Source organism: Chelonia mydas, chromosome 8 (genome assembly GCF_015237465.2).
Source record: "Chelonia mydas isolate rCheMyd1 chromosome 8, rCheMyd1.pri.v2, whole genome shotgun sequence".
NCBI lineage: Eukaryota > Metazoa > Chordata > Testudines > Cheloniidae > Chelonia > Chelonia mydas.
The window spans coordinates 30121467-30141845 of record NC_057854.1 but is presented as its reverse complement, the minus strand read 5'-3'; the positions used below and the strand labels follow the sequence as shown (position 1 = coordinate 30141845).

The 20379-nt window shown below is 44.7% G+C and overlaps 1 protein-coding gene across 7 annotated transcripts in view; it reads right to left on the bottom strand.

The window, feature by feature from the left end:
- SPDL1 (spindle apparatus coiled-coil protein 1) overlaps positions 1–17540 on the bottom strand; it is a 49511-nt gene extending 31971 nt beyond the window's left edge. For 2 of the 7 annotated variants that reach the window (XM_043520881.1, XM_037907265.2), the window contains exons 1-5: positions 17158–17298; positions 4124–4314; positions 2134–2310; positions 829–1023; positions 339–488 (exon numbers count right to left, since the gene is read on the bottom strand). In XM_043520881.1, the coding sequence (XP_043376816.1) occupies positions 339–488; positions 829–1023; positions 2134–2310; positions 4124–4282 (681 nt within the window). In that variant the 5' untranslated portion in view covers positions 4283–4314; positions 17158–17298. Of the gene's footprint in view, positions 1–338; positions 489–828; positions 1024–2133; positions 2311–4123; positions 4315–10498; positions 10651–14379; positions 14402–17157 lie in introns of those variants that run through there. The other 5 variants (XM_037907268.2, XM_037907266.2, XM_043520882.1 and 2 more) reach the window with 5 other exon arrangements.
- Positions 17541–20379: the final 2839 nt, after the last annotated feature.

Here is a 20379-nt window from a genome sequence, read left to right as displayed (position 1 = left end):
AAACTACGGAAAAAGCCAGTATCAATATATGATTGAAGTTTTTAAAAGGTATATAGGAGATGTAGACATCTCTCCCATTAATTTTCATTGAAAATATTTGGTATCCTAGATTAACACTATACAAAACAATCATACATAGAAATATCTGCTTTGCTCAGAAGATCCCTTAGACGCAAGTCTTTAAATCTAGATAAATAAAAAAGGTACTTGTGGGAAGTGCTGCATCATTAACAATCTAGCAATTGTGAATAAACCCCTCACATTTTGATTCTCATTACCAGCTATGTATGAAAAGTAGTATTTTGAGATTATGGCACTTAAAACTATAGGCACAGTACCTCTAATGCATTGCAGTAAGAAACTATTTCTTTTTCTCTCTCTTCTTTTTCTCCCTGAAGGTGTTCCAACTGGTTGTGTAGGTTGCTGTTTGCAAGTTCTAGTTGCTCTTTGCTGTATTGCAATTCATTCATCTTCTCTTCAACACTGGCCTGTCCCAAAAACAAGTAGCAGCAAAATAATTTTACTTGTATTTTCTATGTAGTAGTTAGGTACTCTGGCATCAGTCCAACTTTTCCAGCATCGCCTACTCAAAAAAGGCGGCTCTCACCCTCCAGTGCCAATCATACAAAGGTAAAAAGTTTTGCCCCGGCCATCATTACTAGCTTTTGGAAGAACCATATTAGTATGCCAGTTTATTCACAAGATGCAGAATACTGTACATAACCTTCTAAAACTGTGTTAGTACAGGAGGAGACTAGAGGTAGACATTTGTCTTCAAATAGAATGTTCATACCATGAACTTACACTGATAAAGTATTAGTCACATACCTTCACACTTTCAAGTTCTGTTAGTTCAATCTGGAGATTTAACACTTCTGAAGACATCGTTTCATGTACACGTTCAGACATCATGTGCAATTCTTCTGATTTGGCATTAATGACTGCCTTTTGATGTTCCACTTTGTGCTTTAGTTGTTTCTCACTTAGTCGGGTTTCATCTAGGTCTGCTTTCAGCTTCTCCAACTTAAAAACACATTAGTGAAGCAACTGATATTGTAAATATTGCCGGAGCCCCAGACACAATTAACAGAATGAACCGAAGGCCGTGAATTAGGGTAGGCCTTACTAAAATAGTAATACTGAGCATCAGCTAACCAAGTAAGCACATTCCTGACCTAAGAGAATGGTACAGAGATACACAGCATTCTCAAGTAACTACATAAACACATTCCTAAGAAACGGTACAGGAATGCACTGACCTCTTGTAAAGATAAAGGGAATGACAGAATATTGGAGAAGGATATTTTGTTCCAACTACCAGGTACAAGAATAAAGGTGGTAACTAACAACATCTGGAGTGTAATACCTAACTTATTTGTATCAATGTATCAAGAGAGCAGTCATAGGAAGGACATCTTGTACAGGCCTAGGGGACAGTATTACATTATGTTGATTAAGCTGCTATGCTGCCTCAGGCATACATCTTAATGTACCTGTAACCATTAAGCCAGGGCACTAGGACTGCACTTTGTCAACAATAAACCTGGCCCTCACCACCGAACTAAGCACATGGTCTTTATGAGAAACATTGAGGTTTGCTGAATCGACACACTGCACTCTCTGCTAGGGCATAACATACTGCTTTTGTAACAGGCTACCATGAAGCCAACTACATTGTTTTGTGACAACATTCTTCCTTACGTTCTACCTAAATTCCACATTGCCAACGAATAGCTGGCTTCAGTAAACTGCAGAACAAACATAATTATCTTGTATAGAATCAGCAATATTCATTTAAATATTGCTGATATTTTCCTCCCTCTGAAATTCTACCATAAGCAGCCTTTTGTCTCCAATACTATTTTATTAGTTACTAAGTGCTACTGTGCTGGAACGTTTGATTAAAAATAAGTAAATGGTCAGAAGGATTGATGGCTAACTGAATTCTGGAATTTTCAATGTAGGTACCAAGTAGAAGGGGAAAAAAATAGCTGTATGTCTGAACCATTCATTTGATTTGTTGGGGTGATAGTTGCAGTTATTACTTCAAGAAATAAGTTAAGTATTCTTGCAAATATTGCAAATATTCTTTAATATGTCAGCAACATTTTAGCAGTTCATTACATCCCAAACCTTGTTTTTAAGTTGTCTGATTTCTTGTCCATGGATTCTTTCAAATTGTTCTCGCTGTTTGTCCAGTTGCATATTTTGTTGCTGCTTAAGAGCATCACATTCAAAGCTCAAGCTTTCCAACATTCTATTCTTGAGCTCAACTTCTCTCTGAAGTGAATACTTGTCTTGTTCAAATTTCTGAAAAAGAAATGTGATATTGATAAGTCTTTGTTTCTTTTTAAGTGGTTCCTCAGGCATTGGTTTATTTTAATGCATTTAGACTCGAGATCCAAGACCAATTAATTACTAGGACTTCTAACTCCAGCTGATCTGTCTTCTTCAAAAGTCATCAATTGCTTCATGAAGATTTTCATATCTGTCTTACAGGAAAGAGCCATCCATCCAGAATTTCTGTAATTTATTTAGTAGTTCCTATATTCCTCTAATTCTCCAGGCAGACTGCAGAGAGTCCCCCACCGCGTGGTCCCCAGTGTGTTAGTGTTTGGGCATGTCAGTCATGAACCATCTTGTGATATCACCATCAGTGTCCAACTAACATGAGGAACATGAATACAACATGAAATACTTTAATGTGTTATTAGCATTTAACAATCATTTTAAAATGTTAGCTTACATGACATGTTTTGGCTATTAAGAAGGAAAAGAATTATTCAAATGTTTACTCACTGTTAAACTTGATCTGAATGTCAGGCAGACATATGACAACATAGATGCAAGTCCCATTTATCATTCCAGCTTCCAGCTCGAAGAACCATCTCAGTGGTTTATTACAAGACTTCCAAAATAGTGTGCTAGCTAACTATAAAGAAGAGCTTGGGTTTCCTACATTTTATGCTTTCATTCAGCTGGAAATTTGGAAAAAGATGCTATTCCAAGGAGAGGATAGTATAAAAGCCTAAACCAATGGAATCTAATGAGACAGACAGAATGGCAAAAATACCTCTCTAGAATAGAGGAGTATAATTAGGGTTGGCACAATTTGATTGAAATCTAGAGATATCGGAAAAGGTCAATTTCAACTGACTAAAAATCAACACAAAATTATCCATCTGTAACAGCTGGCACAAGCACAGCCTCCCCCACCTCCTTCCACCTACAGTGATCATGAGTCACCTGCCCTGTGCCAGCAGAGAACTCTCTGCATCCCTGCTGTCACATGAGTGAGGGAACAAAGGGCTCCCTGCACAGCTCCAGTGTTGTTGATGCTGGTTTCTTGCAGGCACAAGGTGCAGGAAACACTGCAGTCCTGCTCTGCCCTGCCACAGACCCCAGCCAGGGCCACAAGAAAGAATAGCAGCCCCTGGCAGCTGGGGAGTCCACCCCACGCCTACGTGGTGCCTGCCTGTGGACAGCAGGGTGACCTCCCCTGTGGCCCGGGGCGGGGGGGGGGAGGGGGAGGTCCCCCTCCCCCTCCGATCCTCTTCCCCACAGTCCAAAGCCTTCTCTGCACCTGCAGAGATTAGGTGTCATCAGCAGTGCAAGGAGCCCTTTCCAGCCCTGCTGTCACAGCCCAACTCTCTCACCAGCTGGGAGAGCCAGGGTCCTCTGCTCCTCTCTACCAGGACTGCAGCCTTTCCCACACCTTGTGCCTGCAGGGATTCAGTGCCATTAGCTCAGCAGCTGCAGAGGGAGTTGTCCACAGCCCAGCTCGCTGACTCACTCACCAGCCAGAAGTGCAGGACTGACCCCAGGCACAAAGTGTTCAGCAGCAAGGTGGCCTCCCCACACATCCAGGGTCTTGTCCTCCTCCTCACAACCCTGGCCATAGGTCTCTGCTCCGCCAGGGCCGCAGTGTCCCCCCCAAAACACCTTGTGCCAAGGGTCTGCCACACTGGGAGCCTCATCCCGCTTTCAGAGCTGCCCTAACCATCCCCTGCTTAATTTCCCAGAACTGTAAAAATTAAAGTACTTTAAAAATCACAAAAGTTAAAAATGATATTGAAGTTACAAAAAATAAAAATATTCTGTCAAATCTAACATAAAAGTTCACCTCAGTTTTGGTGCTCAATTCACTCCGTAGCTGATCTAACTGATTCTGCATCTCATTTTGTTGCTCCAGTATATGCAAGCCATATTGTGCTGCCTTTCTCCGCTCATCTTCTGCTTCCTTCAGTTGGCGACGAAGATTAGAAACTGCCTCTGTCTCCATTTTCTTTTCGCCCTCCAGCTTCTTTTGGAAGTCTGCACATACAAGATGAGCAAACAAATTTAGAGTCAACATAAAAACAAAGCTCAATATAAAAACCTAGTTTCTCTCTAAAATTCCTTTTCAACATTCCAATATGATGTATGGTCTTGGTGTAGTGGATTTTTGAAAAATAAAATTAAGAACTGACACTGCTCATTTAAGAAAGTAAAAACCAAGATAAAGAGACTTGTAGGCTCTAAAGTTTTACTTTTGTTTTGTTTTTGAGTGCAGTTATGTAAAAAAAAATTCTATTTGTAAATTGTACTTTCACAATAAAGAGATTCCACTACAGTACTTGTATGAGGTGAATTGAAAAATACTATTTTTTTATAGCGCACATATTTACATAATAAAGCGAGCACTGTACACTTTGTATTCTGTGTTGTCACTGAAATGAATATATTTGAAAAACATCCAAAAATATGTACATAAAAGATATTTTATTTTTAATCTTGCAATTATTTTAATCTCATGATTAATCATAATTATTTTTATAATTGTTTGACAGCCCTAGTTATACCCATGTTTCATCTTGTACAGGCATGGTAGAAACCTTTGGGGGTGTTGAACTTTTATCTACATATGAAGTTTGATTGACTTAGCTACAGCAAAAAATTTCTAACTAAAAAAAATTACTCTGAATATATTCAGTTTCTATTCCATGAGTCCTTAAATCAGTTTTCTAGCATCAAATTTTGTCATGCTTTTATTACATTTAATTTTTCTGACGTGTTAATGACAAACGTGTGCCAAGTGGCAAGTTTACATTTTGAATATTATAGTTATTAGTTAAGCATTGAAGTGTGAACCGTTTCTAATATTCTGTTTGATACATCCATACTGTAATTTGTTTAAGACCAACTAAAGAAACTCAATCTTTGAGTTCATTTAATTTTTTTCACAAGTAGATTGATTTGAGTGAACACCTCATAACTCAAAGCAAATACTGTCTGTGAAGGCCAGAGAAGAGTATCTGGGTTAATGCTTATGTCTATTATTCAGTGGCTTTGTTTTGTAAGATAGAAGAGAAAGGCATACAAACTAAGAGCCAAGAAATGCTGTTAATGAGATACTGTATATCATGCCAAATTTCACATTTAGTCTATCTACAATGTTGCCTACTGTGCTTACCACCCATTTAGTGTAGAAACCAAAGTCATAACAGAAAGGGCAAGAAACAGTATTGAGGATGGCACTGCTGCCAGATTAACTGCTAGTTTCAGGGCATTTTATGTTAAAAGTGTTTCACCTCTGAAAGCTAACTAAAATGGCACAATAAGGTTCCATAATTATCTCTCAATTACAATTTCTATAAATTAATATTAACTCAGTCACATAAACTCAGCCTGGGATCGAACTGTTCTAACTTTAGATGATACTGGAATATTAAATCCCACAATCATGTTTTAAGGCCAGAAGGGACCATTATGATAATGTCACCTGACCTGCCTAATACAGGCCATAGAACTTCAACCAAAAATTTCTGCATTTAGCAGATCAGATGCTATAGGCAGAAGTTTTCTAGAGAGAGGCAGACCAAAAGTCCATTTAGCCCAGTATCCTGTCTTCTGACAGTGGCCAATGCCAGGTCCCCAGAGGGAATAAGCAGAACAGGTAACCATCAAGTGATCCATCCTATCACCCATTCCTAGCTTCTGGCAAACAGAGGCTAGGGACACCATCCCTGCCCATCGTGTCTAATAACCATTGATGGCCCTATCCTCCATGAATTAATTAGTTCTTTTTTGAACCCTGTTATAGTCTTGGCCCTCTTCCACTTTCCATACACCAGAGAGTCAAGCAACTTCTGAATTAGACACACACAGGGATTGAAGATATTACTGGAGAAATTGGGAGAACAAGTTTTCCCCAACCTCTCAATATGGTGCTGGTGTCTGGAGTTGAGATGATATTCAAATGCAGAACAAAGACCCCAAGGTGCTGATGCTAGCCTTTGGTGGGGTGGGGGGGGAAGAATAAATAAATAAAACCACTAGGCGGGTTTTCATAGATTCCAAGATTAGAAGGGACCAACCACTGTGACCATCTCGTATAATCTCTGTTATAACACAGGCCCGAGAACTTCCCTGAAATAATTCCTGTTTGTAATAGAGAATCTTTTAGAAAAAGGTCCAATCTTTATTTTAAAAAATTACCAGAGATGGAGAGTACACCAGAACCTTGGGTAAGTTGCTCCTACTGTTGATTACTTAAAATTTTATGCCTATTTCCAGTTTGAATTTCTCAAGCTTCCTCTTCTATACCTTGTCTGCTAGACTGGGGAGGTCATTATAAATACTAGCCCCCCACCTAGGTATTTACAGATTGATCAAGTCACCCCTTTAACTTTCTCTTTGTTAAGCTAAATAGATTGAGTTCTTAGAGTGTCACTATATTTAAAGGCATGTTTTCCAATTAGTTCATTATTCGCATGGCTCTTCTCCCTGTCCAATTTATCAACGTTCTCCTTGAACTGTGGATGCCAGAATTGGATACTTTATTCCAGCAGTGGTATCACCAGTGCCAAATACAAAGGTAAAATCATCTCCCAACTCCTAATTTGCGATTCCCCTCTTTATACATTCAAGGATCACATTAGCCCTTTTTGCCACAGCATTGTACTGGGAGCTCATATTCAGCTGATCATAACCTGCAAATCTTTTGCTGTCACAGCTTCCCAGGATAGTCCCCCCATTCTGTGATTATGGCTTATCTTCTTTATTCTTGGATGTGAACATTTTTATTTAGCTATATTAAGCATTTAGCATATTGTTGGCTTGCACCAAGCTTACCAAGAGATCCTAACAGCAAAGGAGACTGGTCTCCGATACAGCACAATTTACCACACCCCTAATTTCTGTGTCACCTGGAAACTATCTGTGATTATTTTTTTCTTCCAGGTCATTGATACAAATGTTCAATAACATAGGCCCAGGAACCCATCGCTGCTGGAAACATTGCCGGAGAAGACTCAGAACCATAGGGAGTTCTGGGAAAGAAGAGATTTGGCTTGTTTTTTCTGGTTGGTTTTTTTTTATTATTAAAAACAGGGCCTGAATTTAGCTTCAGGACCAATAAAGGTCAAAGCAAGCTAGCTGAGGAGGAAGCAGAGGAGAGGCTCCACAGTTAGGAAGACAAGTAATGTACTGCAGAAAGACCCTGGACAACATTAGAAAACTGACCCTAGCCCAAAGAAAGCTTAGAATGAGGAGGAAACTGAGGCAGGGAAATGTGTGTAGAGTTTATTTTTGTATAGACTGCCATAGTTCTCGTGCCCTTAAGTAAAGACCAACAATGGCTAGGAATCCTGTGCGAAGTCTGTGTATAAGTTGTGTTACACCTATCACTTGTCCTCGAAGAGTTTATTTGTGGACTCAGAATGCCCACATGCCTAGAGTTCTGAAAGTGTGTGTTTAAGATATCGGAGAGGGGAGGGTCAGCACTACTACCAGGGACTAAGCAGTCAGATCTTGGGGTCTTAACTATCAAAAATGGGTGCTAGACAGAAGACCAGTGTCCTGAAAATATGGCCAGGGACTCCAAAATAATGTCTGTGCCTGGACTCTGTTCAGACCCTAGAAGCTTAAAGCACATGGGATCTAGCGGTTGGTTCCCTCACAGCAATCTGGAGTCCCCACAAGAGACAGAGTACAACTACATATGAAGATATGTGTCGCAGATATTTCAGTATACCTTTGCTCTTCCACACACTCATTTTTTGCTTATTTAGTATTTTGGCATTCTATTCATATTTATTCAAATCATATGGCATTTAAATACCCTATGGAGGTTCTTATCCATACCTCTCTACTACCAAAAAGAAAACATTGTGTTCTCCAGGTAGAGAACTAGAAAAGCTTGGGAAATTCCAAGCTGAGATCTGATTATGAATTTTAGTACATCATTGGATAGTCAAAACTTAAGTTCAACATACAGGAGATGTAACATAAAATAGTTCAGACTATATATACTTCAGCTCTCATATATTTGTTGTTGGATCTAGCCCAGTATGTATATAATAGAGACCACCACTAACGTTTCATTCTTGAAGAAACTTTCCAAATTAATGCCTTTTGGGCACAGTTAATTTTGTAACTAAATGTTTCAGCGTGGTTATTCAAGACTGTCAATTCTTTATACTGTTGCATGATCCCACTTAAAACTACAGACTTGTCAGGCTTGAACATTAAATTAACAATCTGAGACAAAAACTTAATCCTAAACCCTAATTCTGCCAACACATGCATGCAAATAGTCCCACTATTTCTGTTGAAGTTATTTACGTGCATATGTGTTATCAGCTACTGAGTTATATGGTGGAGTGGTATGAACAGTTGAAGTACAGTGAATGAGAACAAATTGGAATTATTTCTAAAAGGGTTAATGTATTTAGTCTACTTATCTACTGAGTCTGAGGCTTATTCTTAATTGCTTTTGAAAACATAGGCTAGCCTGATAAGAGAAACATATGGCTAAATGGTTAACAGGTTAAGTACAGCATAATCATTTGGAAGAGCATCACAAGTTGACATAACAAGAATTAACTACTAACAGCTGACTCAAGTTTACAAATGAAAAGCCATTTGTTTTTATACATCTTGTATCATAAAAAACAAGTATCCTGGCCTTCAGTCCCTTTTGTAATAAAACATTAAAACTCTGAGACTTACAGCTGCTCCTCACCACTACACCAAAAAAACCCAACCATATCAAAAACTACCTCCCAAGCAAACCCTCACCACCGTCCTGAAGTACACACCAGCCACTGTCAGGCCCTTTCCACAAACACCTGGAAATACAGCAATTGCAAACACAGATCACTGGGTTCATCTAGTCCAGTATCCTGTCCTTTAGAGTGGTCAATACCAAATGCTTTGTATAGGCAGCGTGAAAAAATTTTAGTTCACTGTTATGGAATAACCTATCCATAACCCAAGTTTCTTCCTAACCCCTCTGTCAGTTCTCAGACAATAAACCAGACTCGGCTGAGATTTTTGTCCCTCTAAACCAGTGCCTCTCAACCTTTCTAGACTACTGTATCCCTTTCAGGAGTCTGATTTGTCTTGCATACCATCAACTCATTTAAAAAACTACTTGCTTACAAAAATCAGACATAAAAACACAAGTGTCACAGCACACTATTACGGAAAAATTGCTTACTGTCTCATTTTTACCATACAATTATAAAATAATTCAACGGTATAAAAATATTGTATTTACATTTCAGTGTTATCGTATGTAGAGCAGAATAAATCAGTCATTGTATGAAATTTTAGTTTGTACTGACTTCACTAGTGCTTTTTATGCAGCTTGTTGTAAAACTAGACAAATATCTATATGAGTTGATTTACCCTCTAGAGGACCTCTGCATATTCCAGGGGTACACATACCCCTGGTTCAGAACCACTGCTCTAAACAATTATTTTTAAACACCTAATTTAACTGATTGCATTGCTGTCGATAAACACATCGTTCTTCTTTTGCATTCTACCAAGATGCTGGTCTCAATCTGGTGGCAGCAAGTTCTACAAGTTTTGTATTAAAAAATGGTTTCCTTGTATTAGGTTGAAATTAGCTGCCTTTCCATTTTATTACATCCCCTTCTTCTTGCATTATTTTCTTCATACAAGTACCTACTTAAGCCACAGATCCCCCTCTGAAATAAATACCATTTTACAGCACAAAAATTGAGGTAGAGAAATTAGATCACCAGAGCGAGTTTGAGCAGATTTGGAAACAGAATCTAGGACTCCCTATCTTTTCCTAACGTGTGTTTGTCACCAAATTTGGCATTTATAACATCTATATCTGGCCACAGACAAGAAGAACTCTAAAATGTAAGATTTTAAGATCATATCACCCTGGTAGTTAAAACTCTAGATTCTTCATGGCTCATAAAAGGAGGCTACTAGGACTAACTAGGAATATAGGTGGTCTCTAGTGATATTAAGCCAATAATAGCAGACCAGATTTATACTCATGCACAGGATCATTTTTCCTACTTCCTTGTTCAATGTTAGTAAATGAACTATGACTAACAGCTTGTAGTGTGGATTTATAAAGGAAACAAAGATAATACAAAGTCAATTTGAAATTACCCCAGAAATACATTCTTACTCTGCTTTAATCAAAAAGTCTGTTTTTTTAGAAATCTCTGAGAAAACATTTCTAACTCACCTTTATGAGTCCATTAAACTATTCAGATTTTATCCTCAATGTACAACTTTAATTTATACGAACAAAGTTTCTGCCCATAGCTGAAGCTGGGCATATCAGACTATTCTCCGCACTTCTTTCTGGTCTGTTGCTGCCTTTTGAAAATGCAAATCAGACTGAGACCCTATGGAAATGCAAATCCCATTCAAATCCCATTTGAGGCAGCTGTCAGCTAGTACAGGAACAGCAAAACCACACTAGGCTGCCAAGGGACAGATTCTCTGTAACTAGCACCAGTCAGTAAAAAACAAGAAGCTACATCCTTGGCTCTGCTCTACTCCCAACACAAACAATCTGCAAATTTCAACCTGACTACTATACACTTCCCCTTCTTTAACTCCCTACCTCTGAGGATCTCAAAGGATAACCAGCGAACAAAACCTAGTAGACCTCAAAGAAAATTAAGAGGGCGGGAAGAAAAGATTGTACAATATTTCAGGGGCAACATCGTCGTGAAAAGCTCAGTTGCCATAACATCCACTGCTGGGAAGAGGGAGAATTGTGACATTTTGCTGCTACTTGGGGGGTTAGAACAGCATGGGCAGTGACCTGCATGTTTATCACTTAAGCTAGCATCGATGGTTCCAGGAGCTTTTACCCATGATCTGCTGACAAAATGTTACACATAAAAATCACTGTCTAAACTAAGTCATATTTAACCCATCAGGTTAACTAAACTACTCAAGGTCATGTTAAAATACTTTTATAGTTAGCTAATAAATACAAGTCCAAGGTTCAGAGTAACAAAAGCAACCAGGTTCTTATTAATTTAATTTAGCAGCTACTTGGCAGAGCTCTGAGCAGCAGCTGAGTTGCAGGAGTTCTATCTGCAGTTTCTGGAGGACAGCAGTGCATCTGTTTTCACAACCACAAGGGCTGAACTCATTTTTAAACAAAAAACTTTGTTTCTGCATAACATCACGTTGTGGTCTCTCCCACCACCTCTTCACCTCCCCAATGCTTCACTGGCTTTTTCAAGCTCTGTGGAAAGAAATCTGCAGCCCAAGCCCATTCCCAGGCTCTTAGAAGCTACACAAAGTTTGGTAAACTTACTTACCTGAAGTAACGCTTCTTTGAAAACACAATGAAAGATTCTTACACCTGAATCTTAAAACGTTAATGCAAGACTGATAGGATCCACATACTTATTTTTTTCATTCTTGGCAACAGCAACAACAGGACAGAGTGCAAAGCTGAACTTCCTTCTAATTGTTGCATATCCCCTCTACTCACAATATAAGCAATGCTCTCCAGATATTCCAGCCAGTTCCTTCAATCTGACAAGAGGCAAAACTCCCTGCAGAAGAGTCACACAGGATGGCTTTACCTCCCACAAAATCTGCTGTCGTCAATCATTTGCCAGCCTCTCAAGGCCAGTAAAATTTTCAAAAATGCCTTATTGATTTGGAAGCCAAAAACCCTACAGAAAGTCATTGGACATTGCTGCTTTAGAACAATGGCTCTGAACCTTTCAAAACTACTGTACTCCTTTCAGGAATAGGATTTGTCTTGCATACCCTAAGTTTCACCTCCCTTAAAAACTACTTGCTTACAAAATTAGACAAAATACAAAGGTGTCACAGCACACTATTACGGAAAGAGTGCTTACTGTCTCGTTTGTACCATGTAATTAGAAAATAAATCAACTGGAATAGAAATATTGTACTTACATTTCAGCATATAGTAGTATACAGAGCAGTATAAACAAGTCACTGTCTGTATGAAATTTTAGTTTGTACTGACGTTGCTAGTGCTATTTATGTAGCCTGTTGTAAAACTAGGCAAATATCTAGATGAGTTGATGTACCCCCTAGAACAGCAGTTCTCAGACAGAGGTCTGGGGCCCCCTGCGGGGCTGCTTAAAATCTGACTGGCAAGGCTGGCATTAGACTCACTGGGGCCCAGGGCAGAAAGCTGAAGCCCAACAGGGCTGAAGCCCGGGGCCCCAAGCCCCGCCACCTGGGGCTGAAGCCGAAGCCTGAGTAACTTAGCTTCGTGGGGCCCCAGGCAATTGCCCTGCTTGCTAACCCCCAATGACAGCCCTGGCTTTTAGAGGCACAGGTGGACCAAGGAGTTTTTATAGCATTCTGGGGAGGCCTCAGAAAGAAAAAGGTTGAGAACCCCTTTCCTGGAAGACCTCTGCATACCCCCAGGGGTACACATATCCATGGTTGAGAACCACTGCAGAAGTTACCCAATATCTAACCTCTCTCAAAGCAAGGGTCAACCACATGGAGAAACACAGCACCAGTCTACATTTGCACAGGGGGAGGGGAGGAAGAGCACACAAGGCTAAGGAAGGGGATATTCTACACAGAGCTGGTAGCACCATCTATTACTATATTTGCTTAACACTCCCCACAATAAGATCCTGTTTTCAATTGCTTTTAACTTTACAAACTTTAACTCTTCAGGCTGAAATTTTCCACTTCATGTATCTACCTCAGGCTGTTTTTTTTTTTTTCTTTTCAACGCTTCAGTCAAAATAATTCAAGCATTTCTGAGAACAATGCTAATGAAAACAACTTTTTCCCCCCATGTTAAAAAAATGTCTTTGGATGGTTTTCTTTGGAAAGTTGTCTCACCATGCTTTGGAATAGGGACTTGAAATTAGGAAGGGGGTGACCGATGTATTACGGATGCACCTTTTGCCATGAAAATCCAGCCAAATTTCATCAAGTTGGAAGCCTTTGAAAAAAACTGCAGTTCACACACGCTCAATGGATATTTGCTAGTATTTAACAGCTAAGATTTCTGAAGACTGCATCCTCCATGAGCATGCACCATCCCCACAAGAGTATCTACACATGACAGGATGGCACATACACCAAACCCACTGAGCATACTCCATTCCCTCATAGCTCCAGCAAATGACAAAACTGCATAGATGGCATGCCCACAGAGTGACTGATTGTGCTCCCTCCAGCCCAGCGATTTTTACTCAATAGCTGCTCTTGGCTGGGCACCAGAGCTGACAGCAGAGTCTGTTTCCCCTATGCTCTCTATGACCGCTCCCACCCAGGCAGTGTGGAGGAGAAAACCATTTGATTCAAGTGTATGGGGTTGCAGGGCAGGAGTAGGTTAGACAAGGAGCTGACAGTAAACTAGGTCTGGGAGCCAGGGAAGGAAGGTGATGCAACACAGGGAGCTGGTGGGTGGAGAGAACTGAGAATAGATGCAGAGGATGAGGAAGAGAAAAGGGGAGACAGACCTGACAATGAGCCAGGGTGCAGGGAGTGAACTACGACTGGCTGGGTAAAGAGACTGGGACAAGGAGCTGGGGCATGCAAGAACACAGATAAGATGAGAAGCCTGGAAAGGGAGATTGGAAGCTAGTGGGGACAAGGGCTGCGGGCAGGCAAGAAACATTAGGAAGCAGAGGAGTGAACTGGGAATGGCCGGAGAAGAAGAATGAGACAGGGAATATGGAGAGGTGAACCTAGGACTTTTTAGCAAGGAGACTGGAACTGGGAACAGAAGGCTAAGGAGCTGAGACTAGGACAAGGAGCCAGTAGTGGGAAAGAGATAGGACTAGGATGGGGCAGAGGTGGTCAAGCTTAGGGGAAATGAACAGAAAAATGTGTACTAGTGCACGCTCCCTTCCAGAGTTTGGAATAGAACTCAAGATTTCCAAGTCTTTACCACACCTCTGCTGTCAGCAAACATCTGTAAAAACTACAGTCAAAGTGTCCCATTCCTCTCTAGTGCAGGTCCACAAAGAGGCTAATTAACAATGTGGGTATCAGTATGATGCCGCAAGAAGGAATCTGTCCCCCCTCAAGTTTGCTTTTTTAATATCTTAGCAAAGTACACAACAATTACATTAAAAGAACATTATTAACTTTGCAAAGTCCTCAACTTCACAGCTGGCTGTTGTCTGTTTTGTTTCTTGCAACAGCTAGAAGACATAGGGAATGAAGCATGGGACTAAAAGAGAAAGGATGATCATACGGTTAAAGTAGTTGAATGCTGTGCACAGAATTGGCTTCTATCCCTCCCTTCTGCCACTAAGTTCCTCCATGTTGCTAAAAGAAAAGGAGTACTAGTAGCACCTTAGAGACTAACCAATTTGTTTGAGCATAAGCTTTCGTGAGCTACAGCTCACTTCATCGGATGCATGTAGCTCACGAAAGCTTATGCTCAGATAAATTGGTTAGTCTCTAAGGTGCCACTAGTACTCCTTTTCTTTTTGCGAATACAGACTAACACGGCTGCTACTCTGAAACCGTCCATGTTACTAGGCAATCACTTAAACCAAACTTTTCACAGATGGTTACTAATTGTGTGTTCATTTTTTGGGTAACCAACTTAAGACCCTAAGGCAGGGGTCAGCAACCTATGGCACGCGTGCCAAAGACGGCACGTGAGCCGATTTTTAATGGCATGCTCCTGCCTGCCAGGTCCCAGCCGGCAGCCCCACTCAGCCTGCTGCCAAACCCAGGCTGGCAGCAGGCTGAGCGGGGCCAGCGACCGGGACCCCAGCAGGCAGCAGCGTGCCATTAAAAATCCTGCCCGCCCTTCTCCCCCCCCCAGCAGGGTCAGGTTGAAGAAGCTTGGCCCTGCCGGCTGCTGCTGCAGGGCAGGCAAGGTCCCCCCTTCCCCGCCTCTTCCCCCAGCATGCTGGGTTCCTGCCCCTCCTTCTCTCCCTCCCTGCCCCAGATTAGCTGATGGCCCTTGCGAGGACGGGGAGAAGCGGAGCCCCAGAAGAGGTGGGGACAGGGCCTTGGGGACCGCGGGGGTGGAATCAGGGCATATCCCCTCCAGCCCCCTGCCACTCTGGGCAGGGGGCTGGGACCACCCCCACAACCCTAGCCCACACCCCCAGCCCTCTGCCCTGACCCCTGCACCCCTCTCACACATACCCAGCCCCCTGACTCCTGCACCCCTCACATTCACACCCCCACCCTGAGCACCAAACGGGAGCTCCTGCATCTCCCACACACACTCCCACCTGCATCCCTGGCACCAAACGGGAGCTGCCCAGGTAAGCACTCCACACCCAAATCTCCTGCCCCAACCCTGAGCTCCCTCCCTCATTCTAGCTCCTGGCCAGACCTTACACCCAAACCCCCAGCCTACTCCTTCACCCCCAGCCCTGTGCTCAGTGCACTCCCATCCTCAGCTCAGTGCAGAGAGCAGAAGAGAATGGGCTAGAGCCAGGAAGAAGGTAGGTACCCACTCTATGCGGGCAGGGCCAGGATCCCAGACCAGCAACAGGCTGAGTGAGGCCCTGGCTGGCAGGAGCCGGAAGACAGAACCACAGATCGGCAGCAGACTGAGTGGCAGCGGGCTAAGCCGCTCAGCCCACTGCCGGCCTGGGGTCCCAGCCACTGGCCCCGCTCAGCCCGCTGCCCATCTGCGGTTCTGGCTGCCGGTCCTTTGCCAGCCAGGGTCCTGGCCGCGGGCCCTACTCAGCCTGCTGCCAGCCTAGGTGAACCGAACCCCAGGCTGGCAGCGGGCTGAGCAGGCCAGTGGTGTAAGATCAGCATTTTAATTTAATTTTAAACGAAGCTTCTTAAACATTTTGAAAACCTTGTTTACTTTACATATGACAATAGTTTAGTTATATAATATATAGACAGAGAGAAACCTTCTAAAAAATGTTAAAATGTATTACTGGCACGTGAAACCTTAAATTGAAGTGAATAAATGAAGACTTGGCACACCGCTTGTGAAAGGTTGCCGACCGCTGCCCTAAGGTCTTACTTGCACTAGCACTGAGCAGGCATAGTAACAATAGCAAATATGCAGTAAATAAGGTCACACATCACACAACCAAGAGAACTCATTCAGGGAACACCTCCCATTCCATGCGCTAAATAAGACCAGGGTCTCTCTTATAAAATTTATGTGGGCACGTAAAACTGATAATAAATATGCACAAGGGAGCTAAATTACAGTTGCAACTGACATGTGAATCCTGTCATTCCCTGACTTCTGAGGGCTCCACTTTGCAACCTGAATGTTCTTCTAGGTTGGTCACTGGTTACACTGGCTGTTCTCAGTGGTGGCAGATGACAGAACAAGGAGCAATGGTCTCAAGTTGCAGTGGGGGAGGTCTAGGTCGGATATCAAGAAAAACTTTTTCACTAGGAGGGTGGTGAAGCACTGGAATGGGTTACCTAGGGAGGTGGTACACTCTCCATCCTTAGAGTTTTTTAAGGCCCAGCTTGACAAGGCCCTGGCTGGGATGATTTAGTTGGGGCTGGTCCTGCTTTGAGCAGGGGGTTGACTAGGTGACCGCCTGAGGTCCCTTCCAACCCTGATATTCTATGATTCCACACACAAAACTCAGTCTACTGCGGAATCTGGCAGGTTCAACCACTGCCCCACACCAGCCGCCCCACAGGGGAGAGTGGAGAACGAAAGAAAGGACAGTCAGCTCTGACCTCGCCCACCCGGCTCCGACCCCCACCAGGCGCCGCCAGCGATCTCCACCCGGAGAAGGGGGGACTCCGCGCGCCCAGCTCCGGCCCCCGCCTGCCCGGGGAAGGGGACAACCCAAACCCGCCCCCAGTCCCGGACAGCTAACGGCGGCCGCCGGCGCGAGCCCTCAGGGGAGAGCAGCAGCGGCGGCGGCAGTGACGGCACCGGGCAGCCCCCAGGCCTCTCCCGCTTACTTGGCCCGGCCCGCAATGAGGCTTTCAGATCTGGCTCCGCTCGCCGCGTTCAAATTCGGCTCCAGTTCTAGCCTTACCCCACAAACCTCGCGATAACACACTCCACCCCGCCCATCATTCCTCTCAGCGCGTCAACGCGCACGCGTCCACAGACCCCCTACTCCCCCCGAATACGTGCGCTCACCACCATGTAGTGCGTGAGCCTTGGATCGCAGTACGCAGAAGTACGCAGGCGCAGAAGACAGCGGGCGGCCGACGTTTTCCCGTTGCGCATGTGCGAAGCCCATAACTGACGCGAGCCGGCCAGCCGCCCTCCAAGCGGCGCCAACAGAAGCGGCTGTCCCAGGTGGAGCAGGCGGCTGGCGGGAGTACGGGGCACTGACCCCTTCGTGTGCGCGTGCTTGCAGCACCGGGGCGAGCAGCGGTGCACGGCAGCACCCACCTCACTGCAACTGGGACGAGTTGCCTACCCTGAGATGTATTTTTGTCCCTTTCAGTGCCTCTCCTGCGCTGATTCAGCTCCATGCGGTGCTGAACACACCAAATCCTTCCCACCAGATGGGTGTGGATCGCCGCGTGCACCAAAGTGCCACACTAGAATGCCCCCACGTGGGCGCTGCAGGCCTGAAGTTCTTACTCCATAGTAATGTAGTCCTGTTTGAAGAGGGCAATGCGAATGTGAACTAGGACTCTTGTTCATGTTTGCAGCATCCATGCCACCAGAGGACGAGAAGCTGGATATGAGTCAACAGTGTGCCCTTGTTGACAAGAAGGCGAACAGCATTTTGGGCTGTATATTTAGGAGCATTGCCAGTAGATCGAGGGACGTGATCATTCCCCTCTATTCGACATTGGTGAGGCCTCATCTGAAGTACTGTGTCCAGTTTTGGGCCCCACACTACAAGAAGGATGTGGAAAAATTGGAAAGCGTCCAGCAGAGGGCAGCAAAAATGATTAGGGGGCTGGAGCACATGACTTATGAGGAGAGGCTGAGGGAACTGGGATCGTTTAGTCTGCAAAAGAGAAGAATGAGGGGGGATTTGATAGCTGCTTTCAACTGCCTGAAGGAGGGGTTCCAAAGAGGATGGGTCTAGACCAGGGTGGGCAAACTTTCTTTGCTAAGGGCCACATCTGGGTGGGGAAATTGTATGCAGGGCTGAGGCAGGCGGTTGGGGTGTGGTGTACAGGAACAGACTTAGGGCAAGGGATTGGGGCAGAGGAGGGGTGCGGAGTGTCTGAGGGGGCTCAGGGAAGGGGGTTAGGGTGCAGAGTGCAGGAGGGGGCTCAGGGAAGGGGGTTGCGGTGCAGAAGGGGTGTGAAGTGCAGACAGGGGGCTTAGGGTTGGGCGGCAGGAGGGTTTCAGGCTCTAGCCTGGCACCACTTACCTAAAGTGGCTGTGGGGCCGCAGCGGTGCGCACTGGGGCCAGGGCAGGCTCCCTGCACGCCTGCCCTGGCCCCATGTGGCACTGCTCTAGGAAGCGGCCTGCACAGCCCCAGTGGGGGCTGGGGGTGGCACAGGGCTCTGTGCACTGCCCTTGCCATGCCTCCAGGTACCTCCCCTGAAGCTCCCATTTGCCATGGTTCCCTGTTCCTAGCCAATGGGAGCTGCGGGGGGTGGGGCCCGGAGGCAAGGGCAATGCACAGAGCCCTCCGCCCCCTGGAGCCCCAGGGATGTGGTGCTGGCGCGGGGTCTGCAGCACCATGGGGGGCAAGGCTGCGGGCCGGATTGAGCCCGCAGGCCACAGTTCGCCCACCCCCATCTAGACTGTTCTCAGTGGTATCAGATGATAGAACAAGGAGTAATGGGGGCAGTTTAGGTTGTATGTTAGGAAAAGCTTTTCCACTAGGAGGGTGGTGATGCACTGGAATGGATTACCTAGGAAGGTGGTGGAATCTCCTTCCTTAGAGGTTTTCAAGGTCAGGCTTGACAAAGTCCTGGCTGGAATGATTTAGTTGGGGATCGGTCCTGCTTTGAGCAGGGGGTTGGACTAGATGACCGCCTGAGGTCGCTGCCAACCCTGATATTCTATGAGTTACAGCACTGCTGTCTGTATCCCGTAGTCCAAACTGCAAGACTATGTAAACTTGCCGAAGTTTTAGTTTTGAAACTGACAGGGTCGTGGAGCCCAAGTTACCAGGAAGTAGGCTAAGTGTTTAAGTAACTATGGACAAGTGGCCCCATCACAGCTCCTCTGGTGGTCTCATGGCAGCCCTGCCTGCAGTTCCTCACCTCAAGTTTCCTTTCTTGGATCCCCAAATAAACTCCATGCAGGGTTTTTTTTTTAGTCAATCACAACAGCCCTGCTTAGGGTCCAATTTATTAAGTTCAAAACAAAACGCAAGTCTTCTCTTCAGCTGCATACAGACTAAACTCCCCTGGTCTGGTCAGAGTCCCTCCTGTCATAACAGACTACTCCCAGCCCTTCTCATCTGGAGCAGTTCCCCTGGCTTCAGGGTCTTCCTAACAGGGGTGTCTCATTCTCTGCAGTCTCACTCCAACACCCAAAGCTGCCCCCTTTGTAGAACCATCTTCTGCTCTTTAAAAGAAATAGCCCTACCACGGGGCAATCAGGCTAATTTTTTTTACTAGGGGAGGGGAGAATACAACAGCATTGGGGGGTGCAGTGAAGAGGGTTCAAACTAAAATGGGGAGGGGCACGAGCACATGGGAGGGGGCATGGGTGCACGGAGTGAGAGGCTAAGCAGGCTAGAGGTAGGACAGGGAAGCCAAGGGGCTAGCTTCAGAGGCTGGGGTGGGGCAAACAAACTGAAGCTAGTAATGGGGGGCTGAGGCAAAGAGGAGGTGCAAAAGGCTGCAAGGGGCAAATAGCAAGGGGCAAAGCTGTGGGGTGGGCAGTCCAAATGGGGGGAGGCACATGCACGCACGTGCGCTTGCACAAAAGGGTCCTTGTTTGGGCTGGCTGCTGCTTCTGGCCCAAATGGTGGAAGCGGGGCGTGGCAAGCCAAGCAAGCAGCTGAGTCTAGAGGCAGGAGCTGAGGCAGATGGTAAACAGTCAGTGGGGGTGGGGGAGCAGCAGGGGACACACAGATGGAACCGGGGGGCAGGCTTCACACCACACCCCATGTCCCCACAAACACAGTCAAAACCCCCACTACAAAAGTACAGTTAGAAAGTTACTCAGTCCATGATGGCCCCCCTCTACAGTAGTCTGCAAAGTCTCTCAGTGCTCCCCGACTGGTAGATGGTCCTCTTCTTCTCCT